General features: G+C 37.3%; 2 protein-coding genes across 3 annotated transcripts in view; one reads left to right on the top strand and one right to left on the bottom strand.

Moving 5' to 3' along the window:
* Positions 1–696: 696 nt before the first annotated feature.
* On the top strand, positions 697–12,826 carry spsb4b (splA/ryanodine receptor domain and SOCS box containing 4b). Of its 2 annotated transcripts, none has more exons than XM_077207082.1 (4): positions 697–923; positions 4,852–4,895; positions 7,942–8,794; positions 11,979–12,826. In XM_077207082.1, exons 3-4 carry the CDS (start codon positions 8,077–8,079, stop codon positions 12,104–12,106), a joined length of 846 nt encoding a protein of 281 aa, XP_077063197.1. In that variant the 5' UTR covers positions 697–923; positions 4,852–4,895; positions 7,942–8,076; the 3' UTR covers positions 12,107–12,826. The 2 variants fall into 2 exon arrangements, with proteins under 2 accessions (XP_077063197.1, XP_077063198.1); XM_077207083.1 differs by having other exon boundaries at positions 697–931.
* Positions 12,827–18,963: 6,137 nt separating this feature from the next.
* Positions 18,964–26,288, bottom strand: part of clstn2b (calsyntenin 2b) — a 75,341-nt gene continuing 68,016 nt past the window's right edge. Inside the window, exons 12-17 of the mRNA XM_077206990.1 lie at positions 25,850–26,052; positions 24,350–24,520; positions 24,125–24,267; positions 23,907–24,024; positions 21,508–21,689; positions 18,964–19,726 (exon numbers count right to left, since the gene is read on the bottom strand). Coding sequence (XP_077063105.1) covers positions 19,559–19,726; positions 21,508–21,689; positions 23,907–24,024; positions 24,125–24,267; positions 24,350–24,520; positions 25,850–26,052 — 985 coding nt within the window. The 3' untranslated portion in view covers positions 18,964–19,558. The remainder of the gene's footprint in view (positions 19,727–21,507; positions 21,690–23,906; positions 24,025–24,124; positions 24,268–24,349; positions 24,521–25,849; positions 26,053–26,288) is intronic.

The following is a 26,288-nucleotide window of genomic DNA, read 5'->3' as shown; positions in this document are numbered from 1 at the left end:
AGCTTTTGCTAACACACACTGATGATTAGCACTTCTGCTAACACACACTGGTCAAGTGCATGCAGAGACCAGAAGAAAGGACCGGTGAATCAGCTTCTGTACTGTAGTATTAACAGTAAATTATGCATGCATAGCCTACATGAAACTAATCTTTACACCAAACCAAAATTAAACCTTGAAATAGATTGTAGGGGTATAACGGTACACAGAAGTCAAAGTTCGGTACTAATACCTCGGTTTTGGGGTCACGGTTCGATACAATTTCGCTACAATAGGAAAAATGGTCACATCATAATAAGATTGCATGAGTTTTGATATTAAAATAAGTTTGCCAAGTCCTGCCTACAATCACTATATTAATCACTAAACTAAAATATTTACAGAATCTTAATATTTAATGGCATTTAATAGATAACACTTTCATGAAAATAGCTGGTTTGTAAAGCTGAGTTTGAGCAGAGGATTTGTTGCATTTGCGCAGTTATAACAAACAAAAACTGAGCCAGTCTGTGGTGTTTGGAGTGCTTCGACTCAGTGAATCATTTTGTCAAGCTCTCCTATATCTATGAAGCTCTCCAAGTACAGCTGTTCAAATGATTCAGAGTTCCGAAAAGCTTCGTTTCTCCAGAACCCTTCATTCTTCTGCTTTCGTCACCGCCCTCGAGTAGACGCGGCCAACCAGCTCGCACTGGCCTACGTGACGTCACTCCTTAAGTAGCTCGCGGAACAAAAGCCGTCGGAGCGGTCTGTTCCTCCCCGTAGGAAGCAAGCGACAGGACGCCGACGCGTTCGTTTAGCATTAAAGTTTGTTTTAAACGAATTTGACACGTTATATACGGGCGTATACAGTGTAGAATGGTAAATCTCGGGACTGGTGGCGAGTGTTTTTGTCTGCGCTGAAGCTGCGTGGGATTCTCGCGAGAGTAAGTAGGTGAGCGCGTGGCTGGTTTGTTTGTGTTTGTGTGTTAGATTGTTTCAAAGCAGCTGAAACCGCAGGACAGTTTTTGGGTCATAGTAGTATTGTGTATTCTAGTTCTGGATCATGTCATACATGTTTTCATACTGCAAATATACTGGCTTTTTAATTGTGCCACATGCCAGCAACGTATTTGGCCTTATCCACCTTTAAAACTCATTGTTTCGCTTGCACAGATGTGTCTGTAAACATGTCGTTCAAGGCTTTTTTTCGGAAAAACGTTGTCAGTCAGGAAGTGCACATGAAAAATGGATGTTTTGAAAATAGGTTTGTGTGTCAATTTCCATGAGTGTTTACGTGTAAAGGTCACAGTGGAAAGAGTTTTGAGAGATAATCTAATCATGCTTTTCCCCTCCCTGTGTTTTTATCTACCACAGAAATTGTGAAATGCACGAATTAATCACTGCTGAACAGTGGGGGAGACTATTGAAATCTTTTGTGTTTACTTTTTTATGTCAGCAATGATTCAGACATGTTATTTATTTCTTAGTGTGGGCTGATGTCACTTCTGCAAAGCTCTTTCTATTCCCTTTGTCTCATCCGTCTTTGTTCTTTAAAAACCATGCCCGCTTCCCATTATCTATATAATTTGCATATGTTCGTTATTCATTATGGATACCTTAAACTTAACCCTTATGCAAACAAGCACTGAGACAGGCGTGTACTTGTGTGTTTGTTTGGGCTTCAAGTTTTGTTTCCTTTAAAGATCGTAGGGTTCATCAAATAGAGACTTGGCATTATTCAATCATAATTAGCATCATGCTTTTAAATGAGTAGTTGAACCGAACTAAATATTCTGTCAAGATTGGTTTCAGAAGACAGTTGTTTTGTCTCTTGATTATGGCTTAAGAAAAAAGCAATATGCTTTAGAAAAGAGACCGTTTGTCATTAGTTTTCTGCATTGGTACATTTTTCATGACAAGCACATTCCTTTATTGAAATGTAGCAATGAAAATCATAAATTATAATGCAAAATAGACAATTTACAAATATATATTTTATCTGTTAAATTCAAACATTTGGTCACCTGGTTCTGTACTAATATTCTATATAGTTTTCGGTCACACTTTAGATTTGGGTCCAATTCTCACTATTAACTAACTATTAACAGTGACTTTTGACTCAAACTCCTAATTACGGTTTATTAATAGTTAGTAAGGTAGTTGTTAAGTTTAGGTTATTGGGAAGGATTAAGGGATGTAGAATATGATTGTGCAAAATAAGGCATTAATATGTGCTTCATAAGTACTAATAAACATAGTAAATGCATACTAATAAGCAAATAGTTGATAGTGAGAAATTGGACCCTAAACTAAAGTGTTGCCCAGTTTAGAGATAAATGCAATAATTTGAGTGTTGAAAAAGGAACTTTATTTCTGCATAGTGTTGCTGTTGACCATCCACTGAAACCAGTCACCTCATGAAAAGGTCAAATTTTCATTTTCTTGTTCATGCATGATGCATGTTATAAGTTGTAGTATACAGTATATCAGGGGCCGGTTTCACAAAGCTATTTTAGACCGGTTAGACAAGTTTAAAATTTGCTCATAGAGTAGTCTAATGCAAGTTAGACTGTTTGACAAAAATAAATAACTGACTTAATTAGACCTTACCCCCAGGCTAACTTAGGTCTAAGACTCTGTTACCTTGGCAACCAACAGTAACAATCAGTTACATTACAAACAGCCAAAAGAAAAGGGAAAATGGCTCATAATTTGTGGTTTGCTGACGACGTTATGGAGAGAGCTATGAGAAGGGAAAGGGATTTTAGGATATTTCCTCTTAAATATTTCTTTTTTGGCATCTTGTACCATGTTTTTGTATCTTTGTACGTCTTTAACACTCCGCTCAACGGCCGGATTAACGCTGTTAACCGTCGTAGCAATCTTTTTCCAAATTAAACATTTTTTCTAGTTACTACATTCTCCGCTAAATTTCCCAAGTAAAATGTCCTTGTAACTGTTATACTCCTCCAACAAACACATATTTTCCGCTGGGGTAAACTGCACTGAGCGGTTGAATGTGCTTACTCGATCCGCCATGTTTTTTGATTTGAAAAGTTTCTTATATTAGCGCTACTTAAGATAGTCAGAGTCTTAAGTGCTTTGTGCAACGGTCTGATTTACATGTCTGTCTGAAGTCTGACTATCTACTATATCTAAGCCGTAGTCAAAGACTATCATTTACTACCCCAGTAGTATATTCATGCATTTAAAATAGATTATTAAATCTTAAAATCTGGGAATGTGTAGTTTTATTTTAAAATACAGCTTTTTTTTAATGATTATTTTGATGTGTCTCTTCTCATGAAGAGGGCAAAAGTTCATTTTCTCAGCTTCTGTCTTGTGTTTCTAAAACTACAGCACTGTCATTTTCTCCTTTCAGCTGAGGTCATGCGGCTCGGCTCGGTCATTTCTCAAGCATGCTCAAAACGAGACAGACAGAAGCAGGAAGTCCCAGTACTGTTTCCTCTTCCTCTTTCTTTCATCTAGTTCTATTCTCTCCTTTTTTATGGCTCATGCAAAGGCATGTACCGTTCACGGGGGTCAAACGTAGGACGAGGTCGTCACGGATGCACAGACGATGCGTCATGAGTCTTCATTGACCTGACGTTGAACTCTGTGTGACCTTTGAACTTCATTGTGACTGGCTGTGAATGTCACGCTGGTGGAGTCACTGGCCACATGCGGTGCTCTGCTATTATACATATAATCTTGACACCTAAAGAAGTTATTAGTGCTGATAGTCTTATGTTAAATCAACACTATGCACAATAACTTCACTTATACAACTGTTCTCAAACATGGCTCAGTTGCTCCACAGCATCAAATCTCTGTTGATCAGACAGTTTTCGATACCTTTATAATGTAGGACACTGCGGGCATGAATAATGCAGATGTGACAGATGGAGGTGGTCCTGTAGTCAGGCTTGACCAGCTGTTTTTGTGTCCACTCGGCCGTGCGCGACTGCTCATTCTTTCTAGTTGACTAATCGGCAGGTCAATGTTTACCGTAATGAGGCACAAAGGCTGCTTTTGGGGAAGGTCATGTACTCTGCTTACTCGGGACATATTTTGCTAACATTTTATTATGTGGTTTTATGGTAGTTCAGTGTGTTAATATTAGTTAATGCACTTCACTTGGTACCAAATAACCATAACTTCTAACATAAGTAATTATTTTGCAGCATTTATTAATGTTAATTTCTGCATGCAAATTATAAGGTAGCTATATTATGTAGAATGTAAATTAAAATTAAATAATATTATATTTATACATTAACAATAATACTTAAATGCATGTTACCAATACATTGTTAATACATTAATCGTCCTGGGAATGTGTCTTTATAAAATGCATATGCTGATTTATTTATATATATATATATTTATTTATATAATTATACCGAAAAAAATATGATCAATATAAGTCATAATAGCATGTTTTTTTACATTACTTTAACTTTTCAAATTTGTGTTATACAAGCTTCAATTTATTTTAAGTCAGTTTAATATAATTTAAGTTGAAATTACTTAAGTTGATTGTGCTTAAATTTAAGGCAGCAAAATGTGTGTGTGTGTATATATATATATATATAATTAATTTGTGTGTATATGCTTTATAAGAACACTGTTATATAGCCCGTTATATAGCCTACTACTCAAAATATTAAAATAAAACCAGTTTCTTCACAAAAAATTATCAATTTGTGTGCGCATCCCCTAGTTTACATGAAAATGGAAAAAGATAATCTTGTTTTAATCTCTGAGAAACACAAACTCCTGCATGTGTGCTGACTGTGAAAGGCTCACTCCTGTTCTGGTTGTGCACGGGTAGCATTTTTCCTAACAGAACTCTTCTTTGTCTCTGTGCAGGAGTTCAAGGCCTAATAAAACTCAGTCCTGCAGTGATCTGGCAGGTAAGTGTTTGCTCAGTTATTCACACTTACACCACAGTTCATTCCGGTGAATCACCGTCGTCATGAGTGAGAGGAGTGTTCTGGATGAACGAGTGTGTGTGAGAGAGAGGAAAGGCGGCTCTGTGTTTGGCTGAAGGGAAGAGAGTTGCTCTGGAATCTCTCCTCTGAGAAATGCTTTACCCCTTTTCATTTCTCTTTCATTTTCTCATCCTCTATGCTGACACAGGAGCAGCAATGCATGCAGGGTAAGCTCAGACTGTTCTTGTGTGTTTGTTAAGTGGAGTAATCCAGTGTTTATGTGTGCTGAACAAAATCTCATTCTTTAAATCGTTTTTATTACTATACATGTTCATAGTGATTTGAACAAACCCGTAACATTTAGTATTGAACATCCCATACTATTTGTGCTCCAGATAAGAATGATTCCTCAAATCATGTCTTGTTGATATGTGTGCTGCTACTATGCTAAACGATGTGATGTACAATTTTGGCCAACTGGTCGGGAAAAAAGTGAATGAGATGCCCGAACAATATCTAGAGACTTAAGGGTTGGCTTGAGCCATTAAGTAACCAACCATTTCACACTAGAAACTGGGGCTGCCATTTTGAGGAAAAGTTCTCAAGCTCTCAAGATGAGCTCTCGGCATCTCGAAAGATGTTGATCTTCGTTTTAGTCCTCTTTTTGTCTCAAAGTCTGCTTGCCATGGTCCATAATGTTTAAACAAAACAACAACAGCGTGAGCGTCCTGCTAGGCATTACGGGCCAGTTGTCAACGTCTGTCGCCATGGTTACTATGGCAGTACGAGGTCAAACCTGGCGGAAACCGAGGGTAACGCGGATATGATGTCATTGACTGGCGACTCCTCACCCCTGCTCACACGTCCCGTTTGCTTGTTTAAAATCGCAATTTTCTCCCGATTTACAAAATGTTTGAAATATTTGGGATATTGTAAGTAATTAACTAAACAAAATATATAACATGGGCCTCGTGATTTTTGGATATTTTACTGCAAAAATCCAACATATTGCACATTTAATAATAACAATGATTATCAATTATTAAAATTATTAAATAACATTTTTATAACAAAATAAGAAATATTTCTGTTATAATTTCACTGTAAAATGTAATTTTGTATTAAAAAAATATAATAATAATTAAATAAATTTATAACAAATTAATAAAAATACTACTGTCGTAATTTTCACTGTAAATCAGTATTTCAGAAAAGTAATATAATAATGATAATTTTATCTTGCGGTACAACTATACAATTACAATACTGATATTTGGCTTAATTTCTATTAAAGTCACCATGAAATCTAATTGGCATCTGTTTGTTATAAATGATTTATCCGTGAACATCATCATTATTATTTTTTAACTCATGTGCCTTCATGTCATCAAAGACATTCACTGTGTCCGAAATGGAATACTTCCCTAATATGTAGTATTCGAAAAACAATATGTGAAAGTCCCAGGATGACCTCCTACTTCCGGCGAGATTCTGAAGCGTGCATTCGATGGACACTTTACAATCCCATTAGGCCACGGGAGAGGGTTTATGAATGGCAGTGAAGTACTACTAAGTACATACTACCCATATTCACACTAAAAAAAACTTTTTTAACGGTCACTAAGTAAGTTGAAATTCAGATGTAGTACCGGCTCAATATGTGATTTCAGATGCAGCGATTAACTTGCCCTCTACCCCGCAACGACATAATTTCTTTATCACTCCGGTTATAACATTGCATGATTAGTAGCTGTATTCTTGCTTTTTGACAAAATGTAACATTTGATTGTCATAGAAATTCAAGTTTCTTTACCTAGCGTTTTCTCGTTTTCTTTTTTGTTTCATCTTGCCGTCTTGGCTTATAAAGATGTAGGCGTCTTTGTTTGTCTTAGACCAGTCGAGCTCAGTTTATGAGAAGTGTTTGGCTCTTGTGATGCTGCGTTTAGTAACAGAAGCAGCTGGAATGATGCGTAGTGCTCTTCATGTGAGGGCGTTTATGGGAAATGTGGACTTGACAATACCCCATGTGGACTTGACAAATGTGGCTCTTTTTCCAGAGAAAATGGGTTACTGGATTAGGTTTTGGACAGTGCAAGTTTGCTTTTTGGCCCTGACTGGCCCTGTCATTTCTTTCTTTATTGCTCAAGAGGGAATATTCATCTCCGATCCACACACTCTTGTGAAAGTTAGGTCTTCTAAGGTTCAAAACAGATTCCCCCAGTCTCCCGGTGGAGTGTGAGTGCAAGAGGCTCCTTCAGATGGTGTGAAAACTCATCTCAGTCTTGAGGAGTGTCTCTTTAGTGAAGCGCCTACTTCTTTACTTTTATTTATAAAGATATTTATAATGTTACAAAAGGTTTAAGTTCTTTTGAGCTTTATATTAATCAAAGAAGCCTTAAAAATATATCACCAATTCCACAAATATATGAAGCAGCACAACTGTTTTCAACATTGATAATAATCAGAAATGTTTCTTGATTAGGAAGTCATCATATTAGAATGATTTCTGAAGGATCATGTGACACTCGGCTGGAGTAATGATTGTGAGAATGCAGCTTTGATTAAAGGAATAAATTGCATTTAAAAATGTTTTCAACTAGAAAACGGTTATTTTAAATTTAATATAATAATATTTCAGTAGTTTTTGTTTCTGTTTTTGATATGCAGCCTTATACTCCACAAGGCTGTATATAAGATCATTCTTTAAAAAACTTCTGAATGGTAGTGCATATTTGAAAATATTGTTTGCAAAAGAGGTTGCTTGAGTGTAAAGTACAAACTTTTAATTTGTAAAATATGGAATTGCTTGTCCTTCTCTTTTTTCTTATTCTTGTTCAGTGCAAAAATTAGCCCTTTCTCCATGTTGTTTACTGACATGTCAGGAATGATGATGATGATGTTGTTGTGCATATGAGTTCAGGCGAGAACAACCTTGTAATTGATGCACCTAGTCTGCAATTAGTTTGAAGTGCAGCAACATAAAAATGTAACAACAAGCATCCTTACTCTCTTTCATTTTGTTCTACAGTGCCGCCCACTCCGGTCCGAACGAGTTCTCGTGAATGGGAGAGTGTCGTCTCTTCTGATTGGCTGTCGCTCTCCGGTCCACCCTGCTCATGAGGTAACACCGGCTGTCGTTGTTGATGCCCGTGGCTGGGCCGTGATGGGGCAGAGGGTGTCGGGTGTGGTGAAATCTGCGGATGAGCCGGAGACGGGCGAGCTGGCGTATCCGCCAGTGTGTGCGTCGCTCCGTAGTCGTGGCGTCCCGTTACCCGGCCGTCTGGAGCTGCTGTTGGACATGCCTCCGGCGGGACCGGAAACCCAGCTGCTGCACACCTGGAACCCGGACGACCGCTCGCTCAACCTCTTCATCAAAGACGAAGACCGGCTCACGTTCCACCGCCACCCGGTGGCCCAAAGCACAGACTGTGTGCGGGGAAAAGTCGGCTTCACCCGCGGCTTGCACGCATGGACTTTGCGATGGCCCATTCGGCAGCGCGGGACGCATGCTGTTGTTGGGGTCTCAACTTCTTTGGCTCCGTTGAGAGCCGTCGGATATTCGGCCCTAGTCGGTAGTGACGCCGAATCCTGGGGTTGGGATTTGGGACGAGGCCGACTGTACCACGACAGAAAGAGCCAGACCGGCCCGGCGCCGTTGTACCCGCAGTTTATTGAAGACGAGGATGAGGAAGGGACGTTCTCCGTGCCCGAAGAGGTTCTGGTGGTGCTGGACATGGATGAAGGCACACTGGGATTCTGTGCCGACGGGAACTACCTGGGTGTGGCGTTTCGTGGACTGAAAGGAAAGAGGCTGTACCCCATCGTCAGTGCCGTGTGGGGTCACTGTGAGGTCAGCATGACCTACATCAATGGATTAGACCGTACGTATAATTTTCAGATTTTGATGCTTCTGTTTTTCCCTCTTTCCCACATTTTCCGTAATCCTATATCCATGGGCAGCGCATGTTGGTTTGAAGCCAGCTTAAAGGGGCTATATGTAGGAATTTTCATGCATTAAAGGGTTAGTTCACCCAAAAATGAAAATGATGTCCTTAATGACTCCCCCTCATGTCGCTCCAAGCCCGTAAGCACTCCGTTCTTCTTCAGAACACAGTTTAAGATATTTTAGATTTAGTCCGAGAGCTTTCTGTCCCTCCATTGAAAATGTATGAACGGTATACTGTCCTTGTCCAGAAAGGAAATAAAGACATCATCAAAGTAGTCCATGTGACATCAGTGGGTTAGTTAGAATGTTTTGAAGCATCGGAAATACATTTTGGTCCAAAAATAACCAAAACTACGACTTTATTCAGCATTGTATTGTCTTCCGGTTCTGTTGGGGATCCGCGTTCAGTGACGCTGCTGACGTAAGACGCTGCTGATGTGTGTCTGGTGCGCCCGAGCTTCGTTTACAGTCTGAGGGAGACACAAGCTGGAAACAAAACAATCTTCACAAACATGTCTAAGGATTTCCACACAGAGGAAGACTTGCATTTTTTTGCCCAGACATATTTATTTGAACCCGAATACACGGACGCACCAGATAACACGTCAGCAGCGTCACTGCGGACTCGTGAACGCAGATCCCCAACAGAACCAGAAGACAATACAATGCTGAATAAAGTCGTAGTTTTTGTTATTTTTGGACCAAAATGTATTTCCGATGCTTCAAAACATTCTAAATAACCCACTGATGTCACATGGACTACTTTGATGATGTCTTTATTTCCTTTCTGGACAAGGACAGTATACCATTCATACATTTTCAATGGAGGGACAGAAAGCTCTCGGACTAAATCTAAAATATCTTAAACTGTGTTCTGAAGATGAACGGAGGTCTTATGGGCTTGGAGCGACATGAGGGTGAGTCATTTATGACATCATTTTCATTTTTGGGTGAACTAACCCTTTAATTGCTTTTGTTATTGCCAATGTGTGAACAGCTTGTAACAAAACAAAAAAAAACAAGACCTTCAACCGACTTCCTAGGTTGTCTATGAAAGCCTGTAGACTGATTTTTATGTGAAGGACGTTTTTGCCAGGAAAATCAAAAGGATGTGATGGTTATGCACACTCCCAAGTGACTCATGAAACAAATGCTTATACAATGTTCAGGATAATGTCGAAAAAGCTTTTCTGTACTGTAATGTCAATGTCATGCAAAGAAAAGGGGTTCATTCAAACTATAGTCTCATATTGCCAGAACTATAAAGCCTATAGTCTCAGATATACTTTATAAACAAACTATCATAACAGTGTAAAGTTGCTGGCTGCAGTTTGATCTCTTCAGACTGAATGGAGTCAAAGTCTGAAGCTAAAAGAACCGAGTCTGTGTCCATCATAGACAACGCAATATTTTCTGTGAAATCTGCAGACTGCCTCCTGAATTTCCGCAACTAGCGTTGACTCATTCAGACTGGGCAAAAGACGTGTAGTCAAGTCACGTTTATTTATATAGCGCTTTTTACAATATAGATTGTTTCAAAGCAGCTTTACAGAGATAACAGGAAAATAATGTTGTAATATTGTTACATATAAAATTATATTTTGAGTTGTGTGGTGTATTTCCAGCCTCTAGCTGAGATGCTGTTCATAGCTTTGCTGTTGCTTCATTAATTGAGTAATTGCGCAACCACTCGTAACAACACGTTTACGTGCAACTTATCTAGTGCTGTTTTTGTAATTGTACATTTAAAAAATGATGTACCTATGAAATCATTGAAACCACATGAACATGTTTCCTAACATTTGTCTCTGAAAATTCAATTTAATGGACGTTGCAATACCGATCACACATTTAATGAGACCACACTTAGTAGCATCTGTTATTTCCCCCCTAAAGCCTATGCAAGTCTCACTTAATGAATAAATAATGCCAGCAATTTCATACATTTTTATCATTTGCTCTGACCCAAAGTCTTGCTGTGCTGCATGTTCTTTTCTCTTCACCAACATCAAATTTCTTTATTTTTGTTTGTCTTTAAATCACCTGGTATTCTGGTGATTTTAGTGAATGAACAATTGAAAAGTTTGGGGTCGGTAAGAATTTTATTTAATCAAAAATACTGTAAAAACACTCATATTGTGAAATATTAATTACAGTTTAAAAATAACTGTTTTCTATTTGAATATAATTTCAAATGTAATTTATCAAAAGCGGATCAAAGCTGAATTTTCAGCATCATTACTCCAGTCTTCAGTGTCACATGATCCTTCAGAAATCATTCTAATATGATGATTTGCTGCTCAATAAACATTTATTTTTTATTAATGTTAAAAACAGTTGTGCTGATACATATTTTTGTGCAAATTGTGATGCATTTACCCCAGAATTCTTTGATGAACAAAGTTCAAAAGAACAGCATTTGAAATCTTTACATCTTTTGTAACATTATAAATGTCTTTACTCTAACGTTTTATCAATTTAATCCAACCTTGCTGAATAAAAGTACTAATTTCTTTAAAAAATAATTCTGATCTCAAACTCATGTCCCTACTAAATGCCACTAAATGCATGTCTAAACATTTGTAAGTGAGTTGTGGGTCAAATTAAATCGCAAAAATGTTTTACAAACATTCCCACCTTTTTCTATTATTCTCTTTATAAATGGCAGGTAAAACTTTATTTTAGGGTTCAATTCTCACTTTTAACTATTGCCAATAAGCATGCATATTACTAGGATATTTGGCTGTTTATTAGTACTTATAACGCACATATTAATGCCTTATTCTGCATAACCGTATTCTACATCCCTTACTCCTACCCAATACCTAAACTTAACTACAAAAACTACCTTACTAACTATTAATAAGCAGTAAATTAGGAGTTTGAGGCAAAATTTATAGTTAATAGTGAATGTGTTCTCCAAACTGAACCGTTACCAAATGGCCTCTTTTATGATTGGCTGGCTTTAACTGTTCTTTTGCTGTTTGTAGTGTCACAACCATGAATCGTTGAGCTTATCTAGAATCAATGTTGGTCTTTGAAGTCCTAACGAGTGTTTTCATTTGACCGCTTGAGGCCTTTGACCCTTGACCCTAACCGACCTCTGCTGTGTCCCGTAGCTGAACCCCTGCCGTTGATGGAGCTGTGCAGGAGAGCGGCGCGACAGGCTCTGGGTCGACACCGAATCCAGCACATCCAGTCTCTGCCACTGCCACAGACACTCAAGAACTACCTGCAGTACCAATGAGACACACACACACACACAGCCAAAAAACTGGACACGCGCTCAGAAATGATCCCTGATGTTGGTGACTTCAGGACTTTGGAAGCTTTGTGCTGTGCACAGATGTTAATCGAGTGACGTATAGGGACGGACGCTACCAAATTGAGCAGCCAGACGACGAGTATCTTGTTTTTATACATGATTATGAGGTGATTGTAACAATAAGGTGTTTGTGTTTGAGAATGACTCAAGTTCATGTCTTCCATGGAAATCATTTTCCTAAGAGCTGATGATTTTGATTGTCCTTCACTTTTATCTCAAAACTATAGACTTGGTTTTATGCACATAAATCCAGCATGATGTTAAAATTGTATTTTATTCCAGAAAACAAGTCCTTTTTCTTTCACCAGTCTTCACTAATACGCATCATCCACAGTGCCTGAGATCTTTTAAAATCTTTTGTTGTTTGTTTTTTGTCCCTCCAAGCTTGTAATCATGACGAAGCTGATTAAATCGGTTTTCAGATGTTTTAGCGTATAAACACGAGTATGCGATCATGAAATGTGCCGCGGCGTCTGTGGAGCAGATTTTTACAGATCTGATTTTTATATGAATTTGATGTCTGCCAGAGCAGTCTGTGCTTTGGGCCTCCGGGTGGCGGTGGAAAACCCCATAGATGGCAGACACCACTTTGTTCTTTTGTGACTTTTGAAATGTGAATAAAAATAAAACTCAAAACCCAAATGCAGTCTGCTCCTCTTTCATTGCTGTGTCACTTGCTTTTAAATTCATATTTTCCATTCCAGCTCTGATGTAGTAATTTTTGTTAGTATATTTTCAAATGGTCATGTTGAGTTTTGCTACTGATTATTTATATAATCTGTTTTCGGGTTTATATTAAGTTTTTTGGTTAATGGCGTCACGTTGTTCAACAGGCCGATTTTAAAATACAAAACAAAACAAAATAATACCTGTTGTAATTGTTAAAACACTAAGGATGTTGTGTACACATCAATTCATTTACAATTTTTAATTTCAAATTTATTGGCCATAGCCTTAAAAATGTCATGTGGTGTGACCGTGATTTATCTTAAAATTAATTAATTTCCTTAACCTGCTTAACTTTTTTTTTTTACAAGTTCTTAGTAGTTAAAGTGTTTAGAAACAAAGTATTTGCATTTCTTTTAAGTTTTTGTAAATAAATATCAAATTTTTTTGTTCTATAATTTTAGAGTTGCTGCCTTAAATCTAGTAAACAGACTTATTTTTCCTGTAAATCACATAAAACTGATAAAAATGTTTTAAAAATATCATTCACTTAAGAATACTTTATCAGTGATTCAGATTTCAGCCACAGAAATAAGATATTTTATTTAAAATTTAATACAGAGATTGCTTTTATTGGTTGCACCACATGATGAGTGGTCGCTCCAAATGACAACGAAGACCTTGTATAGTTAAAAATCTATTTAAAGAGATCAATGAACAATGCATTTTATACAAAAAATAGATTTAAACCAAATTTTATAAAAAATTCACAGAATTTTACTTTTTATAAAAATCACATCGCAAACATAAGTGCACCATTTAATTTAACTTGACTTAGAATTTCTTTCTAACAAATAATAATGTTATATATATAAATACAAATATTGTATATAGGTAACATTTAGGGTCAATCGTTTTTATTATTTTTTATTAATACTTTTATTAATCAAGGACAAATTAAATTGATAAAAAAGTGACAGTAAAGATATTTAGGCTAGAATGTTACAAAAGATTCCATTTAAAATAAATGCTGTTCTTTTGAACTTTCTATTCATCAAATAATCCTGACATATAAAACGAATCACAGTTTCCACAATTTCCAGTAGTAACAAAAATAGTATAACTAAAATCCTCAATCCGGAAATTGAGCGTTAGATTTAGAGCATAGATCAGCATCGATAATAATCAAGTTTCTTGAGCAGCAAATCATTATATAAGAATGATTTCTGAAGGATCATGTGACACTGAAGACTGGAGTAATGATGCTGAAAATTTAGCTTTGATCACAGGAATAAATTACAGTTTACTATATATATATTCACATTGAAACCAGCTATTTTAAACTGTAATAATATTTCACTCTTATCCTACTCCACTCTTCCCGCAGGGTCAGAATTTTTACTTCACTTGGCATTGGCATCTGGTGAAATAGATTAAAATAGTTTTAAATAAATAAATAGGCAATAATAAATACATAACTAATAAATGCATAATTACTAAACTAAAATTACATGCTATAACTTTTTTGCTGCATTTTTCTCATATTGTACAAAGAGTAAACATAAACCGTCTGAAATATTAAAAAAATCCCAAATTGCATAAAAATCTATTCCAAATTATACTAAATTAAAGTACTTTTTGTATATAAACCATCAATTGAATATAAAAGCAGAAAATCTGCCAATCTAGGACAAATCTATCATGAAAAACAGTCTGCAGTGGTCACACCACATGATATTTGGTCACACCACATGATATTTTCAAATTCAGTCAAAATTTACAGGCACAGAATTGGTTACCTAAACAAAACAAGCTAGCTTTCCACAAAAGGTTAATATAAAATTTTGAATAAAAATATATATATTTGTAGAAATAACTTTAATATACATTTTTTTAAGGTCATACCACATGACATCCAACTTTGGTAACTGCATACCAACCATTGCAAATTTAAATTTTTTTCCTATGTGAGAGAATTACAAACCTGCTTGTGGCTTCCATGGGTCCTTCGTAAATTGGTATATGATGTAACTTCCTGTGTTTGAATAGTTTTCAACATAAAAGTCCCAAAATGGTAGTTCCTTGATGGTCGCACCACATGATATTTCATAAAATGGACATCATCGGACAAAGTTTGTTTGTATATTATGATGGAAATATAACTACAAATGCTTTGATTTTTTTTACAGAATTACAAAACACTTTGGAAATCATGCCAAAGAGTGCAGAAAATAATTTTTAATAAATTTAGAGTAATTTCAAAGACGTTTTCAAAACAGAAGTTAGGGCCGGACGGTCGCACCACATGATATTTTGACACTTAAAATATCAAAAAAAGTTACAAATAACTATGTTTTTTTAAAAGATAAAGTGAGTACATACTAGGGAGAGGTACTACAAATATACAGTATCATTTTATGCATTTAAACCCGTTTTTACCTGAACAAATGCAATCGGACAGAAAATTTAGGCGTCACGTCACTGACCCAATTATGTTATGATGTTGGGATTTGAGCTCCAGGATTATACGATATAGCCCATACTTTTCATTTTACTTAAAGGTACTTTACATTATTTGTGAGAGTAATAATAAAATGCAACTTACACCAATCCGTCTTATCCGTGTTTTTCTCTCAACATTGCAGTTTTTTTAGTCTTGCGAATAATTAGGAGATTATTGGTGTACGTGAACAGAAGTGTTTTGATATTGGAAATTATGTTTCTAATTTTAAATGTTTAATGCTGTAAAACTTCTGTACAAAACTTACACCATACAATACATACCATTGAGTGTTTTAGGGTACGAAAGGCCATGAAAAGACAGATGAACAGGTGGAGGTGACAATGGATGGGAATGATGGACAACATTTATATAGTGTAGTAAAATGTGATAAAATATAGTAGGATTGTAAGTATCATTAGGGAGTCATTTGTCTGGAAGTTTTACACTATTAAAGTTAGTTCACAAAAATTGAAATGCTGTCATTAATTACTCGCCATCATGTCGTTCTAAACCTGCAAGACCTTTGTTCATCTTCGGAACTTAAATTAAGATATTTTTAATGGAATCTGAGAGCTTTCTGTCCCTCCATTGACAGCTACACAACTACCACTTTCAAGCCCCAGAAATGTAGTAAAGACATCATAAAGGAACCCATGTGTCTCCAGTGGTTTAACCTCAATTTTATTAAGTGACGCAAGTGCTTTGTTTGAGCCAAAAAACATTATTTATTACTTTATTTACAAAAATGTTATCTCCGATGCACATTCACGAGAGCCACACGACGCATGCGATTACACGTGGATTATTTATGATGTCTTTACTACCTTTCTGGGGCTTGAAAGTGATCGTGAAGAGGGCAGTATGCTCTCAGATTTCATCAAGAAAAGATCTTCATTAGTCTCAGCCTGATGAAATGCGCTTAATGTGCCAATTTACAGGAAATCTCAGACATCACCAAAATGGTGAAGAAAGGGAGCTTTTGGAGACAAAGATGCTTTTTCAGGGACTCGGTTAAACATTATGGGCCTGTACTTTCTGACATAGTATGAGCACGAATTAAATAAACCTTGTTTTAATTGCTACTAATATTTAACAGTATCAAAATACTCTATATTTCTAAGTGAAAACACATATTAGTTCACCTAATTTAAATGTAATTGAAGTAATTCAGTATAAATGCAGTATCTTCTCTTTGAACTTTTCAGATCTGGTGCTCCTCCCACACCAATTCACCAATAAATTCTGGGAATATTCAAGAGAAGGACAAACTCCAGGAGTAGCAGCTGAGATCTGTGTGACTGTTAAAGGTGGAGTTTATTAAAGACGAGATTGAAGACATGAGTGATCCAGAACCGTCCAGAATAAAACATGAAGATACTGAGGAACAAACAGGTTGATGTCCATTCTTGACTGCTGAGATACATTAAAACTTAGTTTAACAGATTTATGACGCAGAAGTTCATCTAAAAATGATCATAACTTTGTTTACCTGCCGTCATCCACATTTTTACTGTATTAATACACAAATTTTATGTCACATCAAAGATCATATACTTGATATTACAGAAATCGAATCTACCTGATCTCTATTCCCTGATACAATATATAGTGTCGGCCCAGATCCGGGCCACATCTGGTACATGTGGATTCAACGCATGCGGGCCGGATCTGGACACTATTATCTGGGTTGCCTTTTTTTGCTGTTAAAACAGGTTCACTTGAACTGATTTTAACCTCATAATATTGTATTTTAGATTGGATGGAAGTGAAACAAAGACATGAGCAAGGACATAAATTGAATGACGTGAATGAGGAACATTGCGGCTGCAAAACTCAAACATAAAAGGCCAAAAAGAGTTTTTCTTGTACATCGATTCTTAGTGATCATCTACTCTGTCTATCTGGAGACAAGCCATTGAATCAGTGCGCTAAAAAATTAAACTCCTCAACAAATGGAAATAAACACCTGAAAGCTCATTCAGACGGGAGGCCTTTTTACTTGTGTACTGTTTGTGGAAAGAGTTTTTGAAGGCTGAGCAGTTGTAAACAGCACCAGAAAATACACACGGGTGTGAGAGATCATGTGTGCTTTGACTGTGGGAAGAAAGTTCATACATTTTTTTTCAAAAATTCATACAAATGAGAGGCCTTATGCGTGTTCTTCCTGTGGAAAGAGATTTTCGCGGTTGTGTCGTTGTAAACGGCATCAGAAAGTACATGGCGGTGTGAGAGAGCGTGTGTGTAATGTGTGTGGGAAGAACTTCATTACTGATGTCCATTTGAAACGCCACCAGAGGATTCATACTGGAGAAAGACCTTTAAAGTGCTTGTCGTGTGACAGTTTCTCTCGGTTGGAGCACCTGAAATCACACGAGCGACTTCATACTGGAGAGAAGCCGTACCACTGCCCTCCACGTGAGAAGAGTTTTAGACATTTACCAAGCCTTCTCACGCATATGAAACAATGTAAGAAGTCGTCACAGTGAGCAAAATTCACTTTCATGTCAAATACATTCAAGTAGATTGTGTGAGATAAATAAAAATTGGGGTGATTCTTAATACTCAAATTGATGCTTCTGACTTCTTTTCTCAGGATTGTGAGATATAAACTTGCAATTGAGAGTTATAAAGTCCATTTCTGAGGGGAAAAAATACTTTTTCATAGAAAATGTGACTTTACATCATGCAATTCTGAGAACAAAAGTCAGAATTGTGAGGAAAAAGTTGCAATTACCTTTTTTATTTTTTATTCAGTGGTGGAAACACGCTTCCATAGAAATGCCACACAACTGGAGGTGTTTTTTATGCTAAATTGGGGAAAGGAAGAAGTATTGAATCACTTTAATCTTTTACTCTGTGCTGAACGTTTGAGACAAATGTGACAAAAACAAACTGTCATTTGTCAGTGTGAAATGATGCCCTCAATTTGAGGCAGTTTGAGTTTTCTTTCTGTGAAAACTGTCTCCATTTACATTTCTTTGCAACCTACAAGCTGCCCAGGCTCTGTATAATGACAAAAATAAAACTACTCTTTCATTGACAAAATCTCTGTAGTATTTTCTGGAATATAAATCAAATATTTCTCTGAAAATGCTGCGATTTATATAATGAAATTGACTTACACACACACACACACACACACACACACACACACACACACACACACAACAGTTAATTGTGGTCTCTTTTTGCATCCAAAAAGTCTTCCTAAGGAATTTGATGGTGGTCTCGGGCTAAACCTTGATTCGTCTTAGAGTCGGTGAAGGGCAGAAAACTAATTGTGGACCAATGAGAAGTCCTGTCATTTCCCGATTTGGATCTAGCTTCGTACAGCTTTATACAGAGGATGAAATTGAAAGAACGGCAAGTCTATCCCTCACTGCCTCGCTTTCATACCTGTAGGCCTAATGGCGCAATACCCTTGACTATGTCGACGTGCTTCGTCTGATGCGCCACTAGACGGCGCTGTTGTATGACAAATATTTTGTTTGTGCGCGTTCGCAGCCGTTCAAGGTTCCAGTTTAACGTTGATACTTTTTGTTAAGGTGTTTTAATTATAGCACCTCAAACATTTGACAGCCACGTGAAAGATTTAAAAGGAGACGACTCGTTTCTTAAAACCATTTTATTGACCCATGTACAGAAAGTGCAGCGACCACAAAAAAGTCGGTAAGATATACAAATACAATATGATCCATTCGCACTTTATAATGAGTAAACAGTTATTTACAAAACCATTCGCACACAAAACACAGAGGCAATGTTACACAGAGTAGTAGTAGCAGTAAGACAACATTTAAAGGGCGTACGCATGGATTTATATAAAATTTAGCCTAGGCTAAGTAGACTCACGACAAAAAAACTTTTTCACCGTCAGTTTTTAGAGCTAAAATTCATGGGTGTTTATGAAAGGACGACCATTTCACATCAAACGAGATGAACTGCGCAGAGAAAGTCTTGTTCTGTGACTTCACTGTCTCTTATTATTGTACTTTCTGTTATTATCGTCCTCCAGCGATAAAGACAGAGAGCTTAAAGGGATCGACGGGATGCAGGACTTCTATTAGTTTGTCATCTCACACCAAAACAGTGTCACTAAGGATCAGAGCCGAGTCTTTTCGTGTGTTTGCATGTAAACTCGCTTGTATGTCTATCGCAGGCCACTACGTATGCTTCAGGTAAAGCGTTGTGTTTTGAGCGTCTTTTCAGCAGTGTAATGTTGCTTTTCCCCATTGAATCCTGGTTTGATGCTGTCTGTAAGATGTGGCAGCTTCCTCTTCATCACTGTCTGATTCGCTACTAGATACACCGCATTCGTCTTCCTCATCTTCTTCCTCCTCAGTTACTTCTGCTGACTGAAGCTCCTGAAAGCTCTAGGATTAACCAATGATCTGGTTACTCTCGTTAGTAATTCAAATGAAATACTTTGCATTGTTTTAGAAAAAAGAGAAAAGAATAGCATCTGAATTGAATAGTTTAAATTGTATCTTCATTTGCTCGTGTCTTTCAGAAACCATGTGACTTTCTTTCTTCCGTGGAACACAAAAGGAGATATTTACAACTAAATGTACAAGCTGCTCTTTCCAAGCAATGAACTTGAATGGTGACTACTGTTGAGCTGGACTTGTAGTAAATAACAAATCAATATCAGTCTGTTCCACATGTAAAGTTGTCATCCAACTTCAAAAGACACAGGCTGCATCCAAAATCGCATTAGTACATATTGGGCAAAAAACAGTATGTGACAAAAGAAGTATGTCAGAATTCACAGTAGGCTATTGAGTAGGTGAAAAGTACCCGGATGATCTACTTCTTCTGGTGAGATTCTGAAGTGTGCATATGATGGATTCATAAAACTAAAACTTACTTTTTTAGTGGTTGTGAAGTAATTACTTATTCAAAATAAGTACCTACTTAGAGAGTATGCAGTTTCGGACGCAGCCCCGGAATATAGTGTATGAGTCTTATGGATTCATTTCATTGTGTTTTTACTGTGTTTTGGTTTTTTGAGCTTGACAGCTCCAGTCCCCATCCACTTTCATTTTAAGAAAAAAGTAACACGAACATGCTTCAAAATTTGGTTATCGAACACTTAAACATTAATCTTTCTCAGTTGTTCGTAATTAAAATATTGATTTGGTTGATTTTCTAACCATTACAACAATTCACTATGTTTTCTTAATTATTTTCACATGATTTTTTTGTTGCTGACAGGCCAAGGAAATTCATTGCAGTTGTGAACATTCAGGAAGAAAGTAAGTCAGATGGGTTTGGACCAACATGAATGTGAAAATTAACACAAAAAATAATTTAGACTTGTTCCTCATCTTTAAAAAGCACAAATCGAGGCTACGATGAGGCACTTACAAACAAATAAAAAAGATTTATGTGAAGCTTATAATAAAAAAAATACACATTTAATGATATTAAACAGTTTTTTTACAGTTAGCAATTATTTTAGGGTTTATAGAGTTCTGTTGTTAAGGCAATGGTTTAAAATTTTATATAACATTACACATAAAAGGTTAGTTAGCAACTTTTATCTTTTTATCAATCATGTTAACACATGTGTTTAACATCATATGGCTGTTTTAATGTTTAAAATTGGCCATATTCACTTCCTTTGAAATTGCCTATTGTAACCCAGGTTTTGATTTGCTATGATAGATAGTGAGGGTAACCATAATTTTGCCATTTTGTGTTGGTCTTGGAATAACACTGCACCCAAACAATCATAGTCCTGGATCACAATCCATTTCTTAACCATTAACTACTTTTAAAACCAGAGAGGGAAAGGTTAGAATGTTATCGAAGCGCTAACCCTCAAATCTGTTGTATACAAATGTTCCGGTTTCTTACAATCCAGGACAACAGAGATCATGACTGAGAAACTTCAAGGCAAAATCGTGGTCATCAGTTTTGATACTTTGTAGTTTCTAAGGAACTAAAGTTCTAAAGTTATGTGCAAGATCATCAGTGTTCAGAGCACTTGTTCAGCTGTGTTACTTTGCTGTACACCGATGTCAGCTGTAAAAACAAGTTTTAGTTTTTTCATGGAGATTCGTGCATGCTGTGACAGTTTGACAGACGTCAACATTTTGGCAGCTTCTTTACATTATTATGTCTTATGTTGGTTGTAGATGGTTTGTCTTACCTCCAGTGGGTTGACAGTGATGGAGAGAGAGGAGCCGTCACAGTCCGCTTGTTTCTCTGGCAGTGTGTGCGTGTGTATGTTGTCTTTGTTTAGTGGTTGGTTAAGACGGTAAACACCCAGCAGCACCACCAGCAGGGCGGCGATACACACCGAAACAACTGCGGTAGCAACGGCAGGCACAACTGGAAAGACAAGAAACGCATCTGAATCTTAGAGCCTATAGACTTTAGAGTAGATGTCATAATTAATTTAACGCCAAGTTGTGAGGGATGAAAGTAAAATCTGTTTTGTATGTTTAGCCATGTTTTGCAGAGTTGTTAATCAGGTTCTTCTATCAATTCTACTTAATGACCTTGGTTCCTTACTGTACGTTCACACCGCCGCCGACTTGAGCTTCCAAAGCTACCGGAAGGCATTCATTTTCAATGGAAGCTGGCTTCTCTCAGCTGCAAAGAGCGTCAAATCCATCGGTGTCGCATTTTGAGCGTCAATCAGAAAGTTGAAAACAGCTCAACTTTATGGTAATGAGCTATGACGCGGTTCAGCGGCAAGCAGCGGCAAAAGCCAGCAACCAATCGGAATATAGACGTCAAACAAGCTTCCCCGTACTTTTTGACAAGCGTCCTTGGCCGGGCGGCCAGAGCTTCTTTGTCGCTCAAGTCGGCGGCGGTGTGAACGCAGTTAGGCCCTGTTTACATCTGGTATTAAGATGCGTTTTGGTCGATCACAAGTAGACGAGGGAGACACATTCCCGTTTACACCTGGTGTTTTAATCCGTCTCTTTTGTCCACTTTTAACCACTTCTGTCCTGATGTCTTCGAGGGGAGGGTCTATGGGCGGGAAATGTATGGGCTTTTTCAGATCTTTTGATGAAATGGACGAAATGAGCTCAAGCAATTTACATATGAACACGACTGGAGGCATCTTTAGTTTCTGCTCTGATAGCCACAAGATCACGCCGAACGTTGTGAGTGTGTGCTAGAAATCAGGAATGGCGAGAGAACATTGTGTTTGGTATATTTTTCATCTTCAGACCAACACAGTTTGAACACATTCGACCACACGAGCGTTCACACTATGAAAGTTTTAGACCCCGTTTACACCTGTATTCAGTGCCGTCCGCTTGTGATCCAATTGACCAAAACCCATCTCAAAGGCCATGTTGCAGGGTTAATTTTTCAACGAATTTGTGCAATTTGCTTGTTGGTAATAAACATTTAAACACTTATCCATTGTATTTTATGTTGTTGGGTATCACAACACAGCGGTTTGCAACGATTCTCCTTTCCCCCACAATGCATTGCATTACGTCACCTTGGGGAGAGAATTTACCAAAGACCGCCTTGAGAGCATTGAGAGTGACTAGAGAGAGACGAGTAGTAGACGAGATTATTGGCAGATTATTGACGAGATGGCAGATTATAGATAAATTAAATAGATAAATACATAGATATAGATAGATATATAGATAGACAGACAGATATATATAGATATAGATAGATAGGCTAATATATGCGGCAACTGCACATCCAATGGCGCGGGCGCCTCTGACGTGAGACCAACTCTACGTTGTCAATCTACCTACTGTATATTTCTATCTATTTATCTATCTACCTGCTAGCTATCTATGCTAACGTTATGCTATCTGTCTGTCTGCCTATCTCTCTCTATACCGCCCACACAAGCACCTGCCAAACACAGCGACAGACACGCGGCGGCTATAACAAAGGTTACCGGTAGCTGCTACTTATCTGAACTAACGTCATAATCACTGCCACTAGATAAAAAGACAGATTTTTCACTCGGTGCTATTCAATGACAGTAAAAAAATATGTGTCGTTATTGTGCACTGCTGCTCGTAGACTAGCTCCAGTGCTCATTGCTGCGTTGCTAAATGATAGCAACTCACCAGGACACTTCACCAACTCTCCACTCATTCTCCTCGGACCATGCATTTAATTGGCTTTAACGGCCATCAGTTCTTGGCAATTCCTCATTTGCCCTCTCACGTCTGGCAGGTTCGAAATTACACAGCTGCGGGCCATCATACATGTTGGCTCTTGCCACCGCTTCCTCATCCCAGTCAGTCGCCATATACTAGACTGAGGCTACCTTTCCTCCACTTCTCCCCAACGTGATGTCATCACCGAATTGCGTAAAAAAACCCTGTTACTACCAAAAACGTAAAAAACTCGTCTTTAAGACAATTTTTGAGACATTTTAAAAATGATATAGATATCTTGAGTGATTTATGTACCCATTAATCAACAGTGGTAGTTAACCTGCAACATTGCCTTTAACACCAGTTGTAAACAGGGCCTTTATGATTCCATTAAAAATTCTTTTCATTCTAATATTTACCTTATTATATCAATATGAACACAATTACAGACTCTCACCTAAGCTGTAGTAGTTGTTAGATTCTATGACTGTAGGATGAATAATTTGCATGTATTTGGGTGGGGCCATGTCATGGTTGACATGTTCCACAGCTTCCTCACTGTAAAGGATGTTGACCTCGGAGAAAGAAAGATAGAGAGCAACTTTAACCCATAGTTCAGAGCCGCCGTTAGTTAGTGCGAATGCAGAAAAAAAACATTCTCTGTTTGATTCTGACCTGTAATGTATACTGATCACTGGTGTAACGTCCATTGAGCTCAGAACAGGTGAGTCTGAAGGTGCGGACGGAATCGACAGCCTGGCGGTTCTGATAACGCACCTGTCGAATCACCTTTGTGTAGTGAGAAAAAGAGTCTACACCTAAAACAGATGTAGAGGAAGAAAAATGTAAGGACTTTGTATTGAGAAATACAATACTATGTTGTAAAATATGTGTCTTTACCATATATCGACATGCCGGTGCTAGAGTTGGCGTATTCCAGGTGTTTGCCCAATAAGGCGCTGTGTTGCAGTTCAAGACTCTCTAGCCCCGCCTTTAACTCCTCCCCCAAGACCATGATGTCACAATAGTCCAGATTATGTGTGATTTCCTTCAATACAAATGATGTGTGATCTGCACACATACAAAGATGAAACGAGGGTTAGGTTTATGAATAATAATGAAAAGAAATCGATCTTTCTCTGCCTTAATTCCCATAGTTTTCAAAAATAAGATATATAGTGCATGAGCTGTCTGGAATACATATATGATGCATTTTTTTTTTTGGTTGAACTATTGTGGTCTCTTTTTAAAATGAACCTATCCTAAATTGTGTAGCATTTAGGCCTAATATCTCACTTAGGCTTTTGTATGCAAATGACCTCTATTATGATTGGCTAACCATCATCTACCAGTGTAGTTCAGGCACAGTGCTGAATACTGAATAGGTGTTGATATGTAAATGTTGCAAGTCATATGTTAATATGTACTTTGTATTTTGAAGCTTGTACACTGTTCAAAAGTTTGGGGTCAGTACGGTTTAGGGAGAAGTCTCTTGTCACCAAGGCTGCATTTATTTGATCAAAAATACAGTAAAACAGCATTATTTCAAAATATTATAATTTAAAATAACTGTTTTCTATTTTAATGTTTTAATTAAATATAATTTATTCCTGTGATACTGAATTTTCAGCATCATTACTCTGTTTATACATTCTTGCTGAATAAAAGTATTAATTTCCTCAAAATTTTTGAAAAAGTAGTTTTTGAACAGTAGTGTATGTCTATATAGTCCTTAACTTTATTTTGAAAGAGCAGAGGAATTTTGTTATAAACACATAAGCCCCAAGGATAATGAAGAAAGCGGTGTTTCAGATTTAGAAAAGCATCCTCATGAAAGACTCATGTCTTGTGTTCAGAGTGTGGAGGGAGTAGAGAGCATCTGTCTTTTATGATTTATTAACATGTTTTTTTGCATTTACTGTTGTTCTGTTGTTTGCCACCAGAACAGCATGACACCTGTGCCGTATGTCAGTGAATAATGTGCTCTGCGCTGCATTTGGGGCATTGTTTGCGGGTTGTTTTTTTGTTGCAGAAATAGTTCACCTAAAAAGGAAAAATCTGTCGTCATTTGCTCACTCTCATGTCAGTGACTTTCTTTCTTTTGAGCAAGACATAAGTTAAAATTTAGCAGAATGCTTGTCTGCTGCTCTGTCATATCCGGTCAAGCTCCAAAAATGATGATAAAGCAGCATGAATTTGTGATCTATATTCCAAGTGCTCGCTTACGCTATCTGCTGAAAATGTTCTCATTCTGGTATATAAAATATGGTGATGTTTTAATAAGCAGAATAATATGTGAATATGAGGTTTGTAACAACATGAGGGTGAGTAAATTGACGGAATTTTCTTTATATCATGTTAAGAGGAGAAAGTTGATTCTAGAAACACTTTTCTCTGTACCTGTGTTTGAAGGTTCATCCCTTTTTGTAACTGTGCTGATGATATGCAAATCTCTGAACAGGGATAGGCCTAGGGCAAGGTCGGAGGCGGGGACGGTCATGTGCTCCGCCCCAGTGATCGTGATTTGTGGTTCACTGGGCTGCATTACCATGACAGCTGCCTCAATATCAGGGACAGAAATACACACGTCCTCTCCGAAACACCTGCAGATCACAAACACAACCTTGCATTTCAGTGTTGTGCGTTATTTTAGATACACACTCTATATTTGTATATTAATGCATTGCTATTGACTTTACTAGGAACTGCAACATATTGCATGAGTTCAATTACAAAAGTTACAGTCTGACTCTCGCTGCTTTATCTGACACACAGTCGGTATATCTGATGAGCCAGAACATTATGACCAGTCACAGGTGAAATATATTTGTATTTGATC

This window comes from Siphateles boraxobius, unplaced genomic scaffold (assembly GCF_051911475.1).
Source record: "Siphateles boraxobius isolate OS27281-9 unplaced genomic scaffold, OSU_SipBor_1 6, whole genome shotgun sequence".
In the NCBI taxonomy this organism is placed as follows: domain Eukaryota; kingdom Metazoa; phylum Chordata; class Actinopteri; order Cypriniformes; family Leuciscidae; genus Siphateles; species Siphateles boraxobius.
Note: the sequence above shows the minus strand (reverse complement) of the source record. Positions and strands in the feature narration are given on the sequence as shown.